Below are 17,452 nucleotides of genomic sequence, written 5' to 3' on the forward strand. Positions count from 1 at the left end.
ACAGGGGCCAAGGGTGACAAGCACTCTTCGCTCCCGTTGGTCTGTGTGCTTGGCCCCTCACTGGGTCAGGCCCTACACATCTGCTTTTCAGTGCTGCCCACCATGCTCCTGGCTGGGACCATGACACCCGGGACTAAAAGTCTCAACATCTGAGCAGGATTTGAACCCAGACCTCCAGAGGCGACAGACACCTACATTAACATACTGTGCCATGCAGTGCCACGCCCTCCCACATGGGAGAATCTGACTCCTCCCCCTGTAGCACCACTGTCTCCTCTTCTCCCTACAGGTCTCCATCCTCGGTTTGAGCACTGAGGAAGACATAACCAGCCCTCTCCTGCTCTCAGAGGTCCCACAGGCTCCCACGCATCCTGACAGCCAGCACACAAGGGGAAGCCCCATCTGGAGCAGCGTCCACAGTCCTGAGGTCACCGACCTCTTACCTTTGGGGGGCTGCAGTTTGTGCCCCGTCTCCTCAGACCAGCCAGCAGGATGAATGTTGGGGGAGTCGGCGTTCAGCCAGAAATCATGGCATTCAGAGTAGCCGTCAAAGTGCAGACGCATCCGATAACCACACACCTGCAGGGAGGAGGGGAAGGGAACTGAAGGATGAGAGCGCCCCCCAGTTGCACTGCCCCGGGTGTGCTCTAACTCCCTTCAAGCAACATGTGCCTAAGACGTCTGTCTGGCAGCCCACGCACAAGCCCCATCACTTACCTCTTTGCTAGCTTGCTGAGAAGGCTGGAGAGCCATATTGACATGCTGGTGTCAGGAATCAGGAAATGCATTTGAAGTCTGGGAGATCTGTGCGTTTAACATAGGAACAGGGCAGGCACTGAGCCGCTGGCCCCAGTACTTCTACTCTCAGCAACAGCGACAGAAAGATTCCGACTTTACCGCCAGCCTTTCTTGTCGGGGCACAGGGTGAAACGGTGACGCAGTCAGCACTGGTGTGGATCCAGGGTTATAAAGATCTCACAGTGGCAAATTCCCCCCTCTCCTTCTCCCAAGCGTTTTACAAGAGGTTGTTGCCCTGGCAAAAATATGCCAGCAGCAAGAAATAAACAAAACAGCTGCTTTGTGGAATTTCTCACCTTGAAGAAGGATTGAGTAGACTTCAGCTGCTGGCCCATGAGTGCTGTAGGTCACGGACTGTGCACCTGACACAAATGCAGTACAGATGGAAGGGTCTGGCCTGACAGCCTAGAGACTGAAGGCCTCTGTTTATCCACAGAATGGGTGCAGATCGGACAGTGGAAGAACAAGCTCCTACTCACTGCCCCACCAACGTGGCTCAGACTGTCCAAGAGTGATTAAATCAAGGGACCATAGGGTACTTCCGTCTCCATGGTCTACTCACTCCTGGGTTCCTCTGACGACCGTGCTAATATGGCCGCCAACCGAGATGGTGATTCTGCGACGTGGCCACCCATCCTCTACCAACCCGACTGACACCCCCAACTCACTTGAGATACACCACCAAACCACCAGTGCATTTCACAACCAGCAGCTTGGCCAGGCGATGGTCTGGGTGACTGCCAGCCAGCTCTGGGTTTGAACAGATGGCCTAACTGTGTGACTCACGAGTGGTCTGCTGAGCCAGAGAGCACAGCATTTCCTTCTCTCCTGGAAACCCCGCCCACAACACGGCTGTGAGCACGCGTGGGGAAAGGGCAGCGGAGGAGCTGCGAAAGGCGGGCAGGAGCTGTCGGCCTGTAGCTGTGGCTGCACAGGAGGACATGGAATGGCAATGTCATGCTGAAGACCATCAGAGGAGGGAGGTTCTGGAACAGCCTCCCAGTAGGAGGAATGGGGGCAAACCACGCAACTAGTGTCAAGTTGGAGCTCGATATGTTTATCGTCAAGATCATATGCCCAGGTTCCCTGCAATAGCAGGAGACTGGACTTGACGAGCCAGGAGGTCCCTATCAGTCCCATGTCTTACCTCAGCCACAGTCAGGATGAAGTACATCGAAGGGTGCTGGGGATCAATCCCCTCCAGCTTCATCCCCACCTTGAAGCCGTTCTTGTGCTGGGCGACTGACTGGTACTGAAAACAAGAGAGAAATAGACATGCTCCAATCACCCATCACAGCCCATTGGGGGACGGAGTCCTGGGGTTAACCAATGGGGTTTTTTTGTGTTTTAAAGCTATTCTCTGTTTTCTGTGGTTTTATTTCTCTCATTGCCGACAGGACAGGAAACACAACAGTACAGCTTGCCATGCATGCTCCCCTGAGCACTCCCTATTGCCCAGCCTGGAGATGAGCCTCCCCTAAGTATAGGGGTGTTTGCAACTGGAGCTATGGGCTCATCTCTTGCCCAGACAAGGGCAGGAAAGAGCGGTTCGTAGAGTGAATTAGACTCACGTTTTCCCAGCCAGCGGGCAGATGGTGAAGGTCGGGGTGGGGCAGAATCAAGGGGAAGGAGGAGAAGGGCATTGCCAGGGCCATCACTCTTTAGGGCATTTGCTGAGCAAACAGGCTTCGAGTGGGGGGCAAAGGTCACAAAGAGGAGGGCTAGAGCAAAGCTGGAGAGCGGCAGAGGATTGGGCATTGCTCAAAGCTAGGAAAACAGGAACGAGATGGAGAGGGGACAAGAAGAGACAAAAGAAAAGCCAGGAGAAGAGGAGGCATCAGGAAAGAAAATCCCAACTCACGCCCTGGAACAGATTTAAAGGGGCAGCAATGGCTTTCTGCTCCTCCAGGTAGGACGCCCAGGACCAGCCTTCTTTCTTCTCCTCACTGGAACCTGAGCTCGGCAAAAACGCACACACATGCCAGTCAGAGACGCGGCTGAAGATCTGGTTAGTTTGCATAGGAACCGACCCTTGAGATGGTCCAGTCCAGGCAAGGGGAAAGGCAGACCAGCTCCCCCCACCTCACCCCAGAGTGCATCGCGCAGGGTCCTTCACCAGCCTCCAACCACTTTCACCTGCGTTCGGAGACGGGGGAAGGCAGAGGTGGGCCTGCCCAGTGAATGACGCACCTAGACGAAAAGGGCTGTATCCTGCTCTCAGTGACCTTCTCCCATCCCCAGTGACGGCAGGCACCGCCCTCCAGGCGTAACACTGGGCCAAAGCCCTGTCTGTCCATCTGTTCAGCTGGAGGGGGGAGATGGAAAGCCATCTCCCATGCAGACCAGACCTAGGCCAGTCTTCTTTCTATCCCTTTACATGGTGCCACTGCTTATAGTGAGGGGCCCAGGGTCAGGCAATAAGTCCCATTCCTTTTAATCCAACCAAAGGTTCAGGAACAGCTATAAAAACAACAAGAGGGAGTCCCCAAAGCAGCCAGAGACAGGCCAGCTCCATTGGCTCAGGGGCTAACCAATTCGCAAGGCTGAGTGTGAGCTGATGCATTTGTACTGGCATGTGCCTATCTGAGATGTTTATCTGGCTCCGGTCACAATTTTTAACCCATTAAAGACCCCTGGGAGGAAGGCAAGTGCTACTAGACCCATTGCACAGAGGGGGAACCAAGGCACAGAGAAACTAAGTGACTTGCCCAAGGTCATAGGAAGTCTATGGTAAAGCAGAGATTGAACCCAGGTCTACCTAACCACTGACCCAGCACCCTAAGTCCTGGGCCATCCATCCTCTCTTCACTTGGGGAGCTCTCTGGTGGGAAAGGGACTATAGGAACCCAAATCTTAATGCTATCAGTAGATGTATTCAGAGACTAGACACGGGACTAGGCGGGTCTGAACCAATCTGACAGTTCCTATGGCTAATCATCCATGCAATACAAGGTAACATCATTTCATCAGGGGGCCTCCGGTGGCATCATGAGCTACAGGAGTGCCCCCCCGCCGGGATGTTGTCACCTGGATGGTGAGCAGGTCACTGCAGCTGTCTTTTACCCACCTGTAGCTGCTGCTGCCTGGGAAGCAGTGACTAGAGACTGCTCTGCCAAACCCCTTACCATGCTGGTTCATGCTCCACTCTTCGCTCTCCGTGTTGCTGATGGTGGGGTCTCCCCCCGAGTTCTTTCTCTCTTCCTGCTTCTCCTCCTAACCATGAGAGGACAGAGAACTGATGTCAGTCACTCACCAGCCTTGTAGTGTCTCAGACCTTCTTTGATTATGACAGTGCTCAAGAATTTTTGGGTACCCAAATCCAACAAATGGACAGCCAAAAAGATCTGGCTTGTGAGTAGACCGAAGCAGTTGGAGCGGGATTTGGGAGTGGATTTGAAAGGACCTCACTAAAGATGGATTTATTGTGGGCAGTGCCATCTTATTTTTTCGGCCAGTTGGTGCTTTAGGCCCCAGAACACAGCATCTGGGTCACAGAGGCAGATGCGCTCTGTCTTTTAAGGGTAGTTTCTTGGTGTTTCATGCTCACGAGGCCAGGGTTCTCACGGAGCTCAGGGCTGGGGGTTGAAGTGTTCAGCATCCACAATCGTGGCTTGGTTTTCAAGCGTGCTCAGCACCCACCATCCACCCAGGCACAGAGTCCTCTGAAAATCTGGCCCAAGACGTCCACAGTATTCAAGGGTCGGTCCCTTTGAATGTCTATTTCTTCCACTCTCTTTCCGCTCTTTGGAGATAAGTTGTCAGTTTCTGATTAATACTTGGACGTATAATTGATATAACACTGACAATTATAAATAAAAAAAGGGGACACAAACACACACACACACACACAATGGCAGGGCACCCTAGCCTCTCCACTGACAAGTATTTGTGTGTGATCTTGTCCCCTCTGTGCCGTCCCTCTCCCCTACCATTTGCTCTGATTCATACTCCTCCTCCTCCGAAGGGCTCTGGTAATCCTTTCTTTTCCGTTTTTTCACCGGCTTGAGGATTTCGGTGGCATTAGTGCTGCCGGCAGAGTTCTCCACTATGACAGACCTGCAGGGGAGAAGGGATTGTAAGGCCCATCAGCAGAGAAGAGCCACGCTGCACATTGGGATGTCAGCAAACTTGGTTTGAAGGGGCCTGGCAGGGAGGGAGGTTGTGCGGCCAACACCAGTCTGAGAAGCAACCAATTCCTCCTCCAGTGCCAAAACACACCCGTACACACAGGCACAAACATATATGCATGCACACACACACACACGGTTCCTCATGATTAAAATGAGCAATCTGCCAAGAACATGTGTCTTCATGAGGTCAAAATTAAGAGATAAGCCTGAACCAAAATCCTGCATCCAAGTATCCTCGAACTTTGGGGTGTCTGAAATCCAAATCTGAATCCAGATCCAAATAGACTGATCTTTGTAACGGTGTGGACCAAATGCCTTGATCCAAGTAACCCAGAATGACGGGGCACTGGAGATCCAGATCTACATGTGGTGGCCTGCCCTCATCTGTGAGCTGGGAAATCAGATGAGGGAAAACGTGTCCTGCGGGGACCAAGGTGAGGACGCCTTTCCCTGGGGAAGCTTCTCATAGTGCCAGGCTCAGCCCACTCCTGCACTGAGACCATAAACAATCTGAGTGAAAGCTTGGCCCCACTGAAATCAATAGCAAAACTCGCCCTGACTTCAACAAGCTCAGGGGCATCCTGCGCGTTTGCTTATAGAATAACCTGCCCACAGGAACAAGAGAGGGGTCTCCCAGCCCACGGAGAGACACCCCATATCCCCTTCTCTTCTAGAGAACAAAGGCTGGTCTGAGAAAGACAGGGTTTGGCTCAGAGCATTTCTCCCTAAGGTTCTTCTTCCCCAACCCGAAGTGGCGTCTCCTTTACCTTTCCTTGAACTGCCGATGACAGTGTTCGCTGCAGAATCCCCTGCCCTCCCGGGCCCCCTCCGACACATGTCTCCGGCCGCAGGTATCGCAGTGACACATACCCTCTGCTGTCGGCAGCTTGGGCTGCTCGGGCACGTCTGCGTCAGGAGAGAGTGAAAGGAAAGTGAACTCTCAACGGGAGAGAGCCGCCGGGGAAGGAGAACAGTACAGATCAGAAGACACCTGCCTCCCACGCAGTTCGAGGGTGGGCGTGGCACCACACACATGCCCTGGGGAGGCTGAAGCTCTCTTGCAGACCTACCCCGGGGCAGGACTGAGGGAGGCACTTTGGAAGCAGGCCCTGTAGTCAGCAGGTTCCCAGAGCCAGTGTGCAGCTGATTGCTGGGCTGGGCTTGGACAGGATGGACCGTCTCACTCCTTAGCAAGACGATAACGCGGTACAGAGAGGGAGAAAGCCCCATGGAATCTCTGCCTGAAAATGATGCAATGGTTCCAGCCAGCCACTGGGGTTTTGGGACAGGGCAACAGGTCTGTTGGGCTACTGGCCCTCCAGAAGACACCAACGACAAGCGGATAAAGGAGCCTTCTGGATTTCCCATGAGGGAAAGCCAAACACCCGTCTATAGGGGCAGAAGTGGGGATCTTTCTGGAGGGGTTGGGAAGGCAGAGCTCTGGAACCCACTGTGACTTAGCTCACCCCCACCCTCCCTTTAGGGTCTGAGATGACTTCAGAGGAGAGCCACCAGCAGAAACCCACCCTCCCCATGGCCCAGTGTGACAGAGATATTAACATCACCTCTGACACAAATACCGCTTCCCCATGTTTAAAGACATCAGAGCCAAACAGAGCCAGTGTAAGCAAGTGGGACTCCCTCAAAAGCTCCCCAGCCCTGGGCCCACCCACCAAGCCACAGTAAGAGGAAGTGCTGTCTCTTCCCAGCACTCTCCAAGTCATGGTGCCTAGCAGGGCGCCTAGAGCCAAAATCGTGCCAAGCTAGCATCCTTACCCTGAGCAGCAGCTGGATTGTCCCTGCTGGTGGGCGCCACCTCCAACTCCCCATCTCTCTCCGCATGACTCTCCTTTAGAGGCTCCACAGGGGGGATCTTATCCGCACTCACCACTTTCAGCGTCCCATATTCATTTATCCGAAACTGGGTTATTAATGCGCACACACAAGAGAGAAGAAAGATAAAAGCATAATCCACTGGGGAGTGTGCCACAGGTCCCTCTTTGGGCCCACCCACAAGGGACGGGAGTCTGGGACAGTCCCAGCTAGGAAGCCTTAGCTCAAGTTGTAGCAGCTTGTGATTTTTAGATGTGAAGGTTCCTAGTTCAAACCCCAGTGTGTCAGCCAAGATGGCGGCCATCACAAAAACATAAGGCATGAAGGACTAATGGACTCAGACATAACATTGGTGACCCATCTCTCCCATGAAGGTCAACCCTTCCCCTGGTGCTGGACATGCCAGGTCAGCCCTACCAGGTGAGAGAGGGGCAAAGAATAGGATGGGGGTATGGGAGCTGTGGGGTCTCCACCCAGCCCTTTCACTGACCTGCTATTCAACCTCAGGGAAAGCTTTTCACTGCCATGGAGACGGCAGGGTTTGGCCTGGTGGCTGACACAGCAGGGAGGGGCAGAGTGCTGTCCGGAGGCTGGGACGGCCCGGAGGAGGCTGGCTGAGGTAGTGGAGGGGACGGGGTACACCGGTTACTGTAACAGTCTAGTCACTGCAGCTGTGTGTTGTGCGTGGATCACTAGCACTGAGCTACCGAGCCAGCCCCAGTAGGTGCTTAGCATAAACACCCGCCGAACCACCTCTAAAGATCGTCCTGACAGGACATACTTAGGCCAACATTTCAGTGGTGGGTGCCATGGTTTGGCCTGCAAAAGCGTACATGCACGGGGGCCACAGCTGTGCTCTGAAAGGCCACTGGACCATACAGAGCCAGTGACGTCTGCTCCTTCAGCGTGTGCAGTTACCTGTTTGTGGGCACACCTGCAGCATCCTCCACCCAAAGGCTGGCCAGCGATTTAAAGGGTCCCCTCTCATTCTCAGCTAATGAGGAACAGGCTCAGAAGATAAAACCCTAAGGATGAACCTGGAGGGCAGGAGCCCAAGGAGATGCTCTTATTGCCCTCCTAGAAAAGCAGCTGCATAACCTGCCAGTTCATAATTCTCCATGGGTGCGCCCAGCCGGGGTTAAGGGTGCTAGTGTACAGAGGTCTGGCTTCCCCGCACTTACCCTTAAGTTGCTGCCAGGCAGAGTGGCCACCCCATCTTTCCACTCCAGCACCCGCACAGTATTGCAGGTCTGCACCCCGCTGATCTGGGGGATGACGGTCGCTGTGATCGGCTCGTTCCCTGCCCCCCTCTCCAGTCTCTCGGCGCCTGCGCTTCTCTGCGGCTCCCGGGGAAATCGCTGGATCTCTAAGGTGCTGGCGGGGAGGTTGATGGTGGTGGCATTTGCTGGAGAAGGGTGAAAAGGTAAAGAGGGACAAACACTTGATATACATGCAGCAGGCGCGGGGCAAGACAGCAGCCAAATACAGCACAAGGGGGTGAGGGATGCCAGGCACACGGTCTGCGCTCACTCTGTTCTCACACCCAACTCTTAGGTTTGTGCCAGGGGTTTCCTTGAAAGGTGTCAATCCGCTGGGTCTGACCTGCCTTACAGCAACAGCTACTCATTCTGTGTCCTGCAGAATCAAGCCCCAATTCTGAGCTCAACACATCTCAACGGGGGGAAGGGAGCTGCATGCCACCTCTGCAGCCCCCCATTGGATTCTGGAGGGACACAGGGCAGGAGCTGCAATGGGAGAAGAGCAGAGAGGAGGACTGAGGGCCAGGTGGAAGAAGGGAAGCGAGGGGCTGAGCACTGAAGTGTTCATTGGGTTCCAGTTAGGAATAACTACAGGAATAACAGGGCCTGATTCTCCTTTACACTCATGCCCACTCTGGACCTTAATGCGGGTGCCAGTTACAGCTACACCTGTAAGGCCAGCACAGTGTAAAGGGCCCCAGTGCAAATGAGAATCAGGCCCAGGACATTTTAAACTTCATCTACACCAGTTAGAACCAGCTGGATGAGCACTGGGTCTCTGTCCCTTCCAGCCCTCTGAGTCTGCTCAGCACCCCCCTAAGGGCCAAGCTGCAGCTGCGCTCCCGGAAGGGTGTCTGACTCCCTGGGCTAGGAAGCACACTGGGCACAGGCCTGCGCCTGAACTGCTGCAGAGCCGCAATGGTTGGGAACAGCAAATTACATCCCAAGCTAATGACAAAACAGCAGCTGCTCCACACAGACAAAGGTGTGGTCACAGCAACCCAGGTTTTGGTTCCTTCATGGCAGGACTGCTGCAATGGAAGCCACCCAGATTCCCTGATCTGCCCCAGCTGCTCTGCATTGCTCAGATGGTGGAAAGCGACCGTATTCAGGCTGGAGGCAGCCAGTGGAGAATCCCTCCTGCGCAGGGTAACACGTGCAGGTGTAAAGCTGGCAGAAGTGATGCAGCCACCTCCAGCAAAAGGGGATGGAGGTAGCGTGCTGCGGGCCACAGAATCATAGAAATGTAGGACCGAAGGGACCTGGAAAGGTCATCTAGTCCAGGCCCCTGCACCGAGGCAGAACTAAGTATTATCTAGACCATCCGTGACAGGTGCTTGTCTAACCTGCTCTTAAAAACCTCCAATGACAGCGATTCCACAATCTCCCTTGGCAATTTGTTCTACTGCTTAACTACCCTGAAAGTCAGGAAGTTTTCCTAATGTCTAACCTAAATCTCCTTTCCTGCAATTTAAGCCCATTATTTCTTGTGCTGTCCTCAGTGGATAAAGAGCACAATTTATCACCCTTTTCTTTATAACAACTTTTTACATACTTGAAGACTGTTATCATGTCTCCCCTCAGTCTTCCTTCCTCCAGAATAAAGAAACCCCATTTTTTCATGGGAGGTCATGTTTTCTAGACCTTTAATCATTTTTGTTGCTCTCCTATAGGCTTTTTTTTCAATTTGTCTACCTTTTTCCTTAAGTGTGTCATCCAGAACTGGACACCAGTGCTGAGTAGAGTGGAAAAATTACTTCTAGTATCTTACTTCCAACACTCTTGATAATACATCCCAGAATAATGTTTGCTTTCTTTGCAACAGTGTTACACTGTTGATTCATATTTAGCTTTTTTCTTTCTTACATCATTTTGTATAAGTGCAACTGATTGTTCTTTCCTATGTGGAGTACCTTACATTTGTCCTTATTGAATTTCATCGTATTTATTTCAGACCATTTCTCCAGTTTGTCAAGATCATTTTGAATTCTAATTCTGTCTTTCAAAGTGCCTGCAGCTTGGTATGATCCACAAACTTTATAAGTGTACTCCCTATGCCATTATCCAAATAATTTATGAAAATATTGAACAGAACTGGACCCAGAACAGATCCTGGAGGGACCTCACTCAATATGGACTGTGAACCATTGATATCTACTCTCTGAGTATGGTTTTCCAACCAGTTGTGGACCCACCTTATAGCAGGTTTGTCTAGGCCAGGGGTGGGCAAACTTTTTGGCCCGAGGGCCACATCGGGGTGTGAAATTGTATAGAGGGCCGGGTAGAGAAGGCTGTGCCCCCGAAACAGCCTGGCCCCCACCCCCTATCCACCCGCTCCCATTTTTCATCCCCCGACTGCCCGCCTCAGAACCCCTGACCCATCCAACTCTCCCTGCTCCTTGTCCCCTGACCGCCCCCTCCCGGGACCCCCCGCCCCAAACCACCCCCCCCGGGATCTCACCCTGTATCCAACCCACCATGCTCCCTGTCCCTTGACTGCCCCGACCCCTATCCACACCCCCGCCCCCTGACAGCCCTGTCCCCTGAGTGCCCCACAGCCCCTATCCACCCCGCTGCCCCCCGACAGGCCCCCCTGGACTCTCACACCCTATCCAATCCCTCTGTTCCCCGACCGCCCCATCCCAGAACCTCCGCCTCATCCAACCGCTCCCTGTCCCTGACTGCCCCCCGGGACCTCCTACCCAACCCCCTCACTGCCACGCACACACGCACGCCACCACCACACCATGCCGCTCAGAGCGGCCGGAGCTCGCAGCCCTGCTGCCCGCACGGCCGCGGGGGAGGGGGGACAGCGGGGGAGGGGCTAGCCTCCCCAGCCAGGAGCTCAAGGGCCAGGCAAGAGGGTCCCTCAGGCCGGATGTGGCCCGCGGGCCGTAGTTTGCCCACCTCTGGTCTAGGCTATGTTTCCCTAGTCTGTTTATGAGAAGATCATGTGAGAGACAGTATCAAAAGCCTTACTAAAGACAAGATATATCACATCTACAGCTTCTCCTCTATCCACAAGGCTTGTTACCCTGTCAAAGAAGGATGTTATGTTGGTTTGTCATGATTTGTTCTTGACAAATCTACGTTGACTGTTAGTTATTATCACATTATTATCTTCCAGGTACTTACAAATTGATTGTTTGATTCTTTGCTCCATTATCTTACTGGGTACTGAAGTTAAGCTGATTGGTCTATAATTCCTTGGGTTGTCCTTATTCCCCTCTTTACAGATAGGAATATATTTGCCCTTTTCCAGTCCTCTGGGATCTCTCCCATCCTCCACGAGTTCTCAAAGATAACTGCGAATGGCTCAGAGATCTCTTCAGCCAGTTCCTTAAGCATTCCAGGATGTATTTTGTCAGGCCCTGCCGACTTGAAGACATCTAACTTGTCCAAGTAATTCTTAACTTGCTCTTTCCCTATTTTAACGCCAGATCCTACCCCGATGTTCATCGTGCGATCACAGCTAACCGTTTTGGTGAAAAACAAACAAAAAAGGCATCGAACGCTTTGGCCATTGCGGTATTTTCTGTCATCGCCTTTCCCTCCCTCATTGAGTAATGGGCCTACTGCATCCTTGGTCTTCCTCTTATTTCTCAGATGTTTGTAAAATATATTTGTATGGTAGAGCAGAGCTCTCCTGCATCTCTCCTTCACTGGGGTGAGTTAGAGCAAGCCTTCAGCTGCTCTAATGTCCACCAGGGCTTCCAGGCAGCTCTTCCCTGCCCCTCCATTTTGTGCAGGCAAAGCTTGGGCTGCAAATTCAGCCCAGCAATTGAAGTTGGCCCTGAATGTAATGGCCCAGCTGCTAAGTCGAAGCCCCACTGCTCTGCAACCCGTCCTGGCTCCTGGTCCTCACCTTCAAATCCCTCAACAGGCTCCATGCCAGCTTCCTACTGGAAACCCTTGCCCGGTCTTTCTGCTCCACTCCAAACTACTGCAAATCAGGCATCGGGCTACTACCTACGCCCAGGATGTACATTGACAAGGATGAGGCGAGCAGCCGATCGTACTGACTGGCTGGTGGGTGTTAGCAGCACGTGGGAACCATGCTGGATCATCCCCCTCAAGGTGCTAGTTAACATCCACTTTACCCCTGGGAACTGTGCTGGGAACCACTTTGATGCAGGAGTCCTGGGAGAACCACCAGCTCTCCAACGGCCAGGAACATCTCCAAGGAGGCACAAGTCTCCCCGTTGGCCAGGAGACAGAGAAAACCTAAGGAAGTACCTCAAAACCCTTCCTAGCAGGGATCTCGCTCAGGGCTTATGTTGCACAACTGGGTACAGGAAGGAGGGAGATGTGGGGGAGGAAGTGAAAGAAAGATGGGATGGGAGTGAGAGTTAAAGGGGAGGGAGAGAGCGTGTGAACGGGCTGTGGGGAAGGATATGGCCTAGATAACTGGGCTGTAGAGTTATGTGCACCCATATCCAAGGGCTCTGATCCCCCCCGGGGTAGCCCTGACAGTGAACCCCAGGTGCTGTTACCCTGCCAGCACCCTAAGATGAGGGGACAGGCATGCCCTCAGCTTCCCTGGCTTGCGGTGTATCCATTGGATGGATCAACACAAGATCTTAAACAAGACTAACACTTACAGCACAAGCATGCCCAAAACGCCATCCCAGCCCCAAGCCCTGCTGCGTGTCCCATGGGGGAGAATCTGCTATGCAAATATTTCCTACAGTTTACAAGCCTATTATTGTAAGTTGCCTTCCCCTTCCATGGCTGGTCTATATAGAATTTAACAGCCTACTGCTGCTGTCTAATGGAGGTGCTCTCGAGGCTCAAGTGGTAAGAGATCCATCCCAGAGGAGCAGGAGGTGGTGACTCCATGAATGGAGGAAACATCCCAAGCTATTTGGAGAAAGGAAGGATAGTTCCATAGTTACGGCACTAGTCTAGGTCTTGGGAGACCTGAGTTCAAGTCCCAACTCCGCCACAGACTTCCTGAGTGGCTTTGGGCACGTCACTTAGTCTCTCTGTGCAACAGCTGCCTTTCTGTGAAATGGGGGATAATGGCACTGCCCTGCCTCACAGGAGCGTTGTGAGGATGAACACATTCACGAACGTGAGGCACTCCAATACTGTGGTGATGGAGGCTGTCTAAAGTACCACTGATAAATACTCAACTGCCGGTGCCTGGAACACATACCTGGGATGATGAAGGCAGTCGCAGGCAGGTGTGCATTCTGCACTGTGTTCTCGTTGGCGACAAGATGGACGCTGACCTCCCCGGCGGCATTCCCTTTGGTGCTTCTCATGACCTCCATTTCCGCTCTGCCATCCATCACCCCCTCTGGGCAGGTGTCATAAACCTGGAATCCAACCAGCAGGCGTGGAGGCCAGTTAGAGCCTGGGTGGTACGACCTCAAGGAGTTGGAACACGAGTCCCAGCAGGAGTCAGTCGGACAAACAGCGTGAGAACACTAACTATGGGTGGCTCATAGCACCACCAGTCCCACTCTCCCCTAGCAGGCGCTCACATGATAGACAACAGCATGAAAGTCATGGCTTTCCCTCAACCATTGCTCAGTACATGGTACCCAAGGCCCTGCTGTCAGACCAGGAGAGGACACGGCTTTTCCTGGCATTAGGGACAATTCTTTTTAAACAGCTTGATTCTTTTAATTGAATGGTTAGAAAGACTGAGCTTTGCTACGGTGCCGGACTTAAACCGAGCTCTACAAAGGGTCCCTCGTCCTGGGCTACATTTCCTCTAAGCTGCATGGATGCGTAGCAGGCTATCAAGGGCCGCGCAGACGGGGAGAGGTGCCTCTCCCCCGGCCCCAGCCCCGGAGCTGCCGCGGCCGGGGAGAGGTATCTCTCCCCTGGGCCAGGCCCTGGCCCTGGCCCTGGCCCGCTGCAGTGAGAGAGGGCTGGGGGGAGTCTTCTCTCCCCACTGTAGCCCTGGGACAGCCAGTACCCCAAACCCCTCATCCCCGGCCCCACCCCAGAGCCCACACCCCCAGCCAGAGCCTAACCCTCTGCCCCAACCCTGAGCCCCGCCCCCACACTCCGAACCCCTCGATCCCACCCCTGCCACACATCACCTCCATATTGGTGCACATAACAAAATTCATTCCGCACATGGATGTAAAAAATTAGAGGGAACATTGGTCCTGGGAGAGAGGCCTGTATGTCAGTGACACTATCAAGTTTCTGACTGGTCCAGCAAGATCAGACTTATTTAGTTTAAGAATTTCAGAGAGGATGACAGATAGGGAGGGTGATATTAGCCAAAGGCTGCATGCCAGTCAGATCTCATCTACAAAATGGAGATAATAATAGGCCAGGAGTACGGGGAGGGTAAACTAATTAGTGTAATTAAAGAATGTTCCTATTCAAATGAAAGTTGCAATGGAAACGCGAAGATAAAATAATAAAGAGCAGGAACAGTGTAAGGGAACAGAGATCTGCAACAGGTCATAATCTAGAAAGCACGGATTCCGCAGAGCAGAAGTGTGTGTGAAACAGATAAGGGTCAGGGGCAACATTTTATCAACATGACGCTCTGTTAACTAAGGCCTTGTCTACCTTACAAACGGTTTGCCAGTATAGCTATACTGGTGTAGTAATACCAGCAAACAAAAAAACCTAGTGTCGATAACGCTTGTACCAGCAAAAGAATTATTTTGCTTGTATAGCTTAAACCAGTTCCCTGAATGGGTGAGGTAACACAGCATCAACACTGGCACTGTACTGGTAAAACATATGGCATACGTCATTCGGGGAGGTGGTTTTCAGCCACCGAGAGGAAGGGTTTTATTGACAGGACTCAAAACTGAGTGTGGACACATGCAGAGATATGCCAGAATAAGGCATGTTTACTGGTAAAGCTTTCTAGCACAGAGCAGACCTGAAAAAGCTAGTCCAGCAAAAGGATTTTTCTGCCAGTATAACCATGTCTATCTACCAAGGGAGTATCCTGGCATGGCTATATAAATTAGGGGGGTGATTTTTTCCAACACCGCCATGCCAGAGAAATTTGCTAGTATAGACCAGGCCTAAGAACGGAAAAGATAGCCACTGTCAGGACATCCAACGGATAACGATGACCTGGAAATTGTGCTGATGTTAGGGAACATCAATTCAGGGACGGGGCACCTGAGAAAGCGAAGACAGGACAAGGCTACCTGTTTTCACACTTGGTTATGGGGGTTGCTTCATATTCCCTTAGAAGGCTCGTCAGGTCACAGCTGTTCAGAGCTGGACTCAGGAGGACGTTTGCACTACATAACAATTACAACTTCATTGAACCTACCACATCGTGAACATCTTCCTCTTTGGAAAGGACTCCTTTCCATCTTTCAGTAGAGGATGCTCTTTATAGTAACAAACTGTATACACAGACATAAATAGATATATTTATCTTATTACACGGAACTCTCACACCGACTTTCTTCCTATAGTGGATTTGAACAATCTCAGTTAACAATATAGTCTTGCCACTCTGAGCCAACTTTACTATAGGAGCTCTGGGTTCAGATCCCGGCACTTACACCATGTTACATCTAAAAAATATGCTATAGAGCTCAAACAGAAGGTGGGGGCTTAATGTAAAAATAATTCAGTGAGGCTCTCTGGACTATGCCATGCAGGAAGTCAGGCCAGATGATCACAACAGTATCTTCCGGCCTTTAAAAAAAATAAAAAAAAATCGATGAACAGCTGGATTCTGGAACCTATTTGCAGAGTATAACAACAACTTCACTAACATAAAAGCTTCTGAACAATAGTGCATAGTCTTGTGTGCCAGCAGGTGGTTTTTGTATGTTAACTAGCTGTGTATCTTTTATATGCAACAGCAACGCACCTGGTTCTTTGCAGAACAAGTGGCGCTTGCAGCAAGGCAATTCAGCCAGGTGTTGGCAAATTAGTGCCACTGCAGGGCTTGGGATTTTATTTTATCTCGTTTCCCAAGGTTTGAAGATGTATTTGTGATAGCTGCAAGAAGAATGTAAAAGATAAGACTGGACGGTGCACTTTTTTATCCCTTTAAACTGAAGATTTGCTGTAGGAGTGAGGAAGGAGAATATCCAGCTACAAGGATGCAGCTCAGTTCCTGGATCAAAACACACAGTCCCCACTCAATGGAAGATAAAGACTCTAAAGATGCTCCTGGGGGAAATATTTAATGGACACTATTAAGCACCAGGGGCCAGATTTTACAAAAACTCCTAAGTGAGGTAGGCACCCAACTCCCATTGAATGTCAATGGGAGTTAGGCAGCTACCTGCTTAGGTGCTTTTGTAAACCCCACTAGGCACCTATCTGCGTCATCAGGCAACTTTGTGAATCTGTCCCCAGATCAGCTACTTAGGTTTTGTGAATGAAATAGGTTTTACAAAACCTAATTCAGGTCCACTATTTTTAATGGCTGTGAAAGGTATGAGGTTTCTTTATTACTATTATTGAAACAATTGCCCAGAAGGAGAGTCACGTCACCAAACCACAACAACATCTTATGCTAGGGCAGGAGAAGTCCAAGAGAAAAGGACTACAAACAGAAAGCAAAATAGACCAGTCTAGTTTCAGTATCCAAGCTGAGATACGCAGGCTGGAGGAGTGCAATTCATCTCACCCTGGTGCAGAGGGCCAGCATGTACATACAAAATCAATTTTTAAAAAAAAAGTAATATTATCATAAGAAATATCTTACAAAACCCTGATGGGCTGCACTGGGACTGAAGCAATGCATGGACATTGGCTGGCCCACTGCAGGGGTTGTATTTCGCCCTCAACCAACAGTATTCATTTTGATTAGGAACTCTCCTAGTTAATATTTTTCCCTTTTAAACTCCTTATAATAAATTTAGATTTAGATTTTATTTCCCCCCAAAAAATCATTAAAATAGAGTTCAAGTCGAAACAGTCCATTGTGCTTCCTGTTACGACAGTGAAGTTATTAATAAAAGATATGAAAGTCAGGACATGTGGAGTGAAAGTTCTGCAAACAACCATCCCAACGGTCACCTTCACCTTCCCCTGCCCCGCCCCCCTTCCCCCGCGCACCACTCACCTAACAGGGACACAGATCTACAGAAAACGTGCAGCTAAATCTTGAGATTACAAAAAGTTCAGGTGACACTCAACACCTTCCTAGATTTGGGGGGGTGGGGTGTAAAATCCAGCAGGATAGGCTGGGAGACAAAGTCACTTCACACCTAAGAGAGGGTCATTACAGCCAAATTTGTAAAACTGGGGTTCAGTGTTGCCAACTCTCACAATTTTACCACAAGACTAACAATAATTGCTGGTTTTTGTAACTCCCCAGCTAATGGAGTCACGTGAATATACAGCAGAACCTCAGAGTTATGAACTGACCAGTTATTAACCACACACCTCATTTGGAACTGAAAGCAGGCAGTCAGGCAGCAGCAAAGACCAAAAAAAAAGCAAACACCGTACAGTGCTGTGTTAAACATA

The 17,452-nt window shown here is 51.2% G+C and overlaps 1 protein-coding gene across 1 annotated transcript in view; it reads right to left on the minus strand.

Moving 5' to 3' along the window:
- L3MBTL1 (L3MBTL histone methyl-lysine binding protein 1) overlaps nt 1-17,452 on the minus strand; it is a 61,282-nt gene that overhangs the window by 35,174 nt on the left and 8,656 nt on the right. The window contains exons 2-10 of the mRNA XM_084646182.1: nt 13,179-13,341; nt 7,943-8,166; nt 6,705-6,849; nt 5,696-5,834; nt 4,728-4,854; nt 3,924-4,011; nt 2,660-2,751; nt 1,946-2,050; nt 444-579 (exon numbers count right to left, since the gene is read on the minus strand). Coding sequence (XP_084502308.1) covers nt 444-579; nt 1,946-2,050; nt 2,660-2,751; nt 3,924-4,011; nt 4,728-4,854; nt 5,696-5,834; nt 6,705-6,849; nt 7,943-8,166; nt 13,179-13,314 — 1,192 coding nt within the window. The 5' untranslated portion in view covers nt 13,315-13,341. The remainder of the gene's footprint in view (nt 1-443; nt 580-1,945; nt 2,051-2,659; nt 2,752-3,923; nt 4,012-4,727; nt 4,855-5,695; nt 5,835-6,704; nt 6,850-7,942; nt 8,167-13,178; nt 13,342-17,452) is intronic.

Source organism: Lepidochelys olivacea (genome assembly GCF_965140295.1).
Source record: "Lepidochelys olivacea isolate rLepOli2 genome assembly, chromosome: 13".
Taxonomy (NCBI): Eukaryota; Metazoa; Chordata; order Testudines; family Cheloniidae; genus Lepidochelys; species Lepidochelys olivacea.